The sequence below is a fragment of the Cyphomyrmex costatus genome, unplaced genomic scaffold (assembly GCF_001594065.2).
Source record: "Cyphomyrmex costatus isolate MS0001 unplaced genomic scaffold, Ccosl1.0 scaffold639, whole genome shotgun sequence".
NCBI lineage: Eukaryota > Metazoa > Arthropoda > Insecta > Hymenoptera > Formicidae > Cyphomyrmex > Cyphomyrmex costatus.
The window spans coordinates 585789-592815 of NW_017280199.1; the positions used below are offsets into that span (position 1 = coordinate 585789).

Here is a 7027-nt window from a genome sequence, read left to right on the forward strand (position 1 = left end):
TAGTGATCGTTTTGATATCAGTGCGACCGGAAATTGTATCATAATTATATTCAGCCGTTCTAAGCAAAAATCTTAATTAAATCTTAATAAAACAAGAAGAAAGAATCTCGTAATCACCGAAGACGCTTCATGTTGTCTCGGACAAATATAGTCGCTTCGGACTCGCATATCTCGTAATATCGCATCTCTCGAACTGGAGAGACTGGTAAATAAGGAAGACGAATAAAAGTTGTCGATGTCGTCAAATCATTTGATCTCTGAATCTTTATAGGACGACCGTCCTATCTGACCGATCTATTTCTAGAATAATTTATCGGAAGTTCCATCATGAAAATTTCAGCGATTTGCGTCGGACAGCCTGTGTATATTTATAATACCACTTCTTATTGACAGGCTTAAGCTTTGAAGAGCACTTTTGACGCTTCGAATCTCACTTGCACTTGCAAAAACTCGTAAGGAAGCAACGCATTTCGCTCCTCGCGAGAGGAAACCGTGTCGGCGAGCGATTTTAACCGGAGACGAGCGTCTTCGAAGAAATGGTAGGTAGACTAGAGTGAGTGTGTGTGTGTGTGTGTGTGTGTGTGAGAGAGGGAGAAAGAGAGAGAGAGAGAGAGAAAAGTATAGAAGAGCGAATGGATTTGCTCGCCCTTTGCCGTCCGTAGAAAAAGGGTCGGCTCCGAAGACCTTGGGTCGGAAGAGGAATGCAAATCGAGACCGGTCACGAATATTCTAATGTGCAGTTAGTCCATACACGACGATTGCGAGAGAATCGTCATTCGGTTTCTCCCATCGGGCGCAATAGCCACAATTGCACCCGGGGCGCGTGTTTGCGCGTCCAGAATGTTCACGACCCTCGATTAAATGCTTCGCGTGCCTCCGAATCAGGTTGGAATGCTGGAAATAACGATGTCCAATCTCGTTATGTACTTGCGATATTTTTAGTGTCGTAAAAGAGGTAAAAAAGATGCGTCCTTTACTGATTAACGCTCACAACGGCTTCACTCGATGATGCGTTGATTAGGCTAAATGTATTAGGGAATGATCAGCTGAACAGAATCGTTATAAATCGTTCAACTTCCCCGCTGAGAAAAATGTTATCTTCGCCGTGTATCTATCTTTTATTGAAGCAATTTTTTTTAAACACCTTGTTGGTTGTTTTGCATCATATAATTTAATATGTAAACGTTAAGATAACATTTTTTTAGTATTTTTGTCCCTAATAAAGACATTTATGACATCTATATACCTAATATATATCAGAGTATTATGCACTTTTGCGTGCGTCACGTTGCAATGCGTTACGAAATGACGTTCCCGCGACAAGATTGCTCATAAGAGCGTGAGATTTAGAGACGTGGAAACGGAGTCGAGAAGGGAAAAACGTCCGCCAGCGGTTGCACGATCAAACCCCGGGATAACCCCGGAGAAAATGCTGCCAGGCCGTAGAAGAGGGGACGGAGATAGATGCGAGCGGACATGATGGTAATAAAGTTCACGGAAGAAATACGCGATACGTAGAAGAAGGGCCTAGGAAAGTAGAAGTTCCCAAGGAGAGGATTTCGCTTTACGATCGCAAGAACGGACCCCGAGTCCTCGTTTCCGCTCGTCTCTTCTTCGATTTTGTTCCGTCGGTTATACCGAGAATTCCCGCGCGAACCGATATCTTACAACCCTCCTTTTTTTGTACGACCGTTCTTGCCTATTTTTCTATGCTAGATTTATGCTTCGTTTACGCAGAGGTCGTAACGCGAGCGGACTCAAATGAGCGGAAAGGCAAAATTAGTATAGAAGTCTAATGACTATCGATTATCATATTTCGAAGAATCCTCAAGATTGAACAACCTGTCCGTACAACCTGTCATTATAATAATCAATCAAAGCATACAATGTATCGATAATCAAATTTAAATCAATCAATTTTTCAATGAAATCGATCATATTTAATGGTTTCGAATTTGCGTGTCTGTGATTGTTTTTAAAATATACTCGCGGTATCACGTAACGTATGAGCGGTATCCTTTGAACGTTTGACACGGAGCAAGTCTGAGACGAGCGGTCGGTTACGTGTAATTTGTACAGGATCTTTTCTCCACAGAGGTGAGAGAAGTCTATTCGCAGTCAAGGCTCCTTCCTCGAAGTCATTGACATTGGCGGTCGACACGAAGAGACTGATGCTGCCCATTATATCGAACGGTTAATAAAACAGCGACACTCTCGTTGTACAGTCATTCAATCATCGTTTGCAAACATGTGACTCATCGCCGTTCTTTCTACATTCGACTCGCATTATTTCCATGAATTTGGAAAAGATTTTAAGCATTCAGAAATTGCCACGCAATTACTAAGCGACTATGTCGTAGAAATTTAAAAATACATTTATTATTGTACACACAGTTGCAAAATAATGGCATTCCCTAAGTGCGCAGCTGATATTATATACTTATTTACATGGTAAAAAAGAAAAGTCGCACATCAAAACCGATTTTTGATTGGTTGTGCCGTCATATCATGCGTAATATAATATCTTGTATAAAGGATCATTTATACTGGCTGTAAAGTGTCAAGTTATGCCGTAAACTTTAAGAAATTGACCAATCACAGTCGAATGTTAAGAAAAGTCGATTATTTTCCTCACATTCGACTGTGAATGTCAATTTCTTATAGCTTACGGCATAAGTTAGCAGTTTACTGCCAGTATAAATGATCCTTAATTCCATCGTGATTTGTATATCGCGTAAACAGCTAATTTATTGTTATATCCGTACACAGCGTTAAGATTGCTACTTTTCCTACCGGAGAACGATTGCCACTATTAAAATTGTTATCGTCTTATTGTGCGTTCTCTCGTGAAATCTTTTCTGTCAGCCGGAAATTCGTTCAACAAAACCGGAATCTGGTCGAAAGCTGAAGAGGTTGGCAACCGTAGAGAGTTTAGACCAGCGTATACGATAAACTTGTTCCTCATATAATCTCGTCTTAATTTCAGTAAAAGGTCTGGCATCACGTTTCCCCTGAGTTTAAATTAAGATAGGAGAGCTTCAAATCTTATCTCTCGGGCCCCTTGATAGAACGGGGACCGTTCGCGGACGCAATGCTCTTGCCCGTCAGATGTTGAATGTTAATGGCATTACCTGACGAAGCGTTGCGCTTCTCCGCGCGATTTCGTTTCGGTGCGCGTTCTGAAACGCGCGCGGCGCGACCGCTTTTTTGGCGTTGCATGCGCATGATGAGATCTATTATCTCGAATGACTGTCCTCTTTCGCTGTCAGCTTCTGCGAACGTGGCGCGCCGGTGAACGTCCTCTCTCTCTCTCTCTCTCTCTCTCTCTTGGCGGGACACCATCAAGCGTACACCGTATAGAGTACGGACGACAGTCATCACTCTTGCAATATGTGCTTTTGCGTTCAAATTGCGTTAGATATAAATAAAACAGTCCTTGCTCTGCTGTTAATAACGGCTAAAGATGAAACTGTCAAAAAATCGATTCCTCAATGTCCTTTCGAGGTGAAACTTGAGTGAAATGAATCCATGGGGGCCATGGTCTTCTTGAGATGAAATTTCCTCTTTTTCAAAGATATTATATATATTTTTAATATTTAATCATAATTGTGATATTCCAAAAATATTTTATAATTTAAGAAACTCCTATATATAAAAAATATATAGATTCTATATTATTCTTCTTCGGTGTGTTAAGATAATTTTAAATAATGCTAACGGAGTTAAATACATTACAAGTATCCGTAACGTTACTTCACTATCTACTTGTGACGTAGATCGAGATATATGTTAGTGTGAGACGATAGAGGTACATCAAGGAATGACATCAAGCGATAGTCATAATTCAAGCGACGGTTGTCACCTGCCATGCCGCGCTATTAGCTATGCGCGACACGAAGGCGTCACTTCCTCCGACTCGGTTTCCGGCCACCGGAAACGTCCTTCTAACTGCGGCTGAATCCTTAAATGAAAATGATCTTTCACGAGGTCCCCTCCGCTTTTCGATCATAGGTCGCAAACGACATATCAAGGCGAATCGTTATGTGCACCATTACGTAATCGCATCGTAACACGTTTGAAGGGAATATTTTTAGTGAACGTTGGGAAATTAGCAAACACACGTATATTTCATGTCGCGAATTCGAAAGAGCATCTTAGGCTCGATCTTAGGGAATTGGTTAATAAATAATGTTTGCAGATTACTTCTCTCTGAGAGACGCATAAATATTTCCGATATCCTCGCTCAGCGAAACCGCTCGAAGACTTAAGATTACCTCATTATGGAGTCGTTTGAAATCCATAAGTTCCCATATCCATGATGTTGAAACGAAGTGATGCCGTAAAAACAAGTAGGAAATATATGTCACCTCGGAAAGAGCTACCTCGGAATTTCCAGTCTCGCGAGATAATGACAATGTGATACGTTATATGTGGGCAACAGTGAATTTTTTAAAACTAATTTCAGCGGTTTAACGATCGCGATGTTCGTGATTACATTCTGTAAAGAACCGCGGTGCCCCCGCGGTTTTCTTTTATACAGAAATCGATTCCTCTCTTGTTGTTCGTTTTTGAATCTGTACGATATGCTTTCGTTGCTGCAGCAATCGGTACGGTCTGACGAACGAGGATCTGAATCGACGCTGGAGCAGTCCCAATCGAATGTATCATCCGGTGATCTATCATACGAAGGGTCTGATGGAGTACTGCACCAGGGTGCTGCAGAGACCGCCCCACGTTTTCGTCGACTATCATGGCCATTCGCGGAGGAAGAACGTGTTTCTGTTCGGTTGTTCAAGGTCGGGTTCTTGGAGCGCCGCGGACAGGGCGAAACCGGACCAGCCGGTGCAGTATTTGGTAAGGGAATCAACGGAAGGGAATCGAGACTAGATAATATTTTTAGATCTCGCGCGGCATCATTTATCCTACGTTTAGCTGCCACCGGGCCAGCCCGGCGGACGTTCATCACTTTCAACGACCGTCTATTCGAATGTGAACTTTCGATTTGCACGAGCAATTACTCGCCGACACTCGCCTATTCATTTCGCGCGTCGCTCTGCCACATTGATGTCATTAGTCAAAGCGTTATATTATAAGAAAGCGCTCCGAGAAAGTATTTCTCTTTATGACCATGAAATCTTGATTCTCGTTGAAGCCTCCAAATGTGATCTCGTAATCTTCGCGACTCTCTTTCTGTATCAGATGTTACCGCATCTCATGCAGAGGACATCACCGGCTTTCGCTCTGCCACTTTGCTCCTTCAAGGTCGAAAGGAACAAGGAATCCACCGCCAGGGTCGCTGTATGGAGGCAGTTGGGTGTTTCGAGGTAAACGACGGCTATATCCTGAGTAGATTGAGATCTGGATCGTAATGAAATTTCGTTTCAGGCCGAGATTACGCGTGTCCTGTAAAGAAAAAAATCTCATGTTTGGCAACTTAAATTGTATGATTTAATATTAAAATTAACTCGGTTTAACGGTGAAACGTTTCCTTTTGAGTTTCCATTTATAAAAGACAATATTAATGATATCGCTGTGATTGAAAAAGAATGTCTCACTTAACGTTTCATTCGAACAGAAGTTACACGATGGAAAGCAGTTTTTGTGGATGCGATCAAGGCGTATTGGCGGGATTACATCTCGACACAGAGCACCTCAAAGCCATTGGAAGAGATTTCTGTCAAGCTTTATCTATGATGAAGGATGGTGGTGACGATTGGGCGATCGGAAAGTACGCAGATATATTGTTATTAATCTATTATTACAGTCGACGCGTAAACATAAATTTGTTGAAAAGCATTTGATTACGATAGAACACTTGTACTAAGAAAGGAAACTTGCAAAATATTTGGAAGGGAATGTATTTCCAAGGATTGTGTTTAATTGGCGAATTATTTTCTAAGATTATTTTTGAAAAGAATAATTTTTTTAAGTTTTAACTTTCTATGCGGGATATACAATAAAAGATTTTACAGAATGATATATTATTCAACATAGATCAACAGAGCAAGCCTGTTGTCCGAGAATGTGTGTTTTAAGAAAGTCACGGAAGATACCGAAATGCATTCAAGATAAACATGCTATACATCATACCACGGCATTTTCTTAGCAAATGAGATAATTAAACAATTGTATTATAAGGCAAGATTTCTGTGTGACTATATTCATGTGCGCGCATTGTTGATTTAATGCTTTCGCTATAAATTGTTTTACATCAACACATGTTGCCCTTTCCATCGTTATCAATCGAACTAACAATGTTTCTGTAAACTAATGATAATAGCTATGTAGTAAGTGAAAAGAGCTATCATTTAATTTATACATCCATTTTGCTCTTGAAATTAATTGACAGTTCGCTTATTTAGTTTATTATTATATGATATGCTTCTTGTTAATTGTGCTTGTTACTCTTTTTAGAATTCCTGTGGAGAAACATATTCCTGTGGAATCAGGATGCATGGACAACGACGTATCTTCCAGTAGTGAATCCAATGATTCCGATTCTGAGATTTGAGGGACTGCACCTTAGTCGAATATCGAAGCAGCTACTTTAGCAACAAAATTTATTTCAAATATTTACTCTCGTGCACTTCTAAATTTAAAATTTAATATAAAAATTTCTATTCTGAATAAAATATATTATAGTAGAGTATAAAACAATACTTCACGAAGAGAAATATTCCAAACAATATTTATTTAAAACCGATAAACATTTAGGTAAAGCTGTTCTCTATGAAAATACTATCTACATATCGTAAAGTTTATTTGTACATATTTTGAATATCAATATTTTGTAACGTTGATAAACGAGATATAGATTATTTAATACGTGGTTTAATATGTAAACATTACTCAAGTACGGCCGCGTATGTTTGTCGACGTTAACTAACTGAAGCGTCACGATAATTAATCAGTTGTGCTGTGAAATTTACAATAACCAAATTTGCAATAATTGAAAATGTGCACAAACGCGTATGATTCTTCAATTTGAAAATAAAATTCTTGAAAGTTGAAATTATATCACAAAATC

At 39.8% G+C, this 7027-nt stretch overlaps 1 protein-coding gene across 1 annotated transcript in view; it reads left to right on the top strand.

Moving 5' to 3' along the window:
- Positions 1-6486, top strand: part of LOC108779911 (cytosolic carboxypeptidase 1) — a 31306-nt gene extending 24820 nt beyond the window's left edge. Inside the window, exons 15-19 of the mRNA XM_018547468.1 lie at positions 4602-4854; positions 5200-5324; positions 5576-5728; positions 5995-6138; positions 6415-6486. Coding sequence (XP_018402970.1) covers positions 4602-4854; positions 5200-5324; positions 5576-5728; positions 5995-6106 — 643 coding nt within the window. The 3' untranslated portion in view covers positions 6107-6138; positions 6415-6486. The remainder of the gene's footprint in view (positions 1-4601; positions 4855-5199; positions 5325-5575; positions 5729-5994; positions 6139-6414) is intronic.
- The last annotated feature ends 541 nt before the right edge of the window (positions 6487-7027 follow it).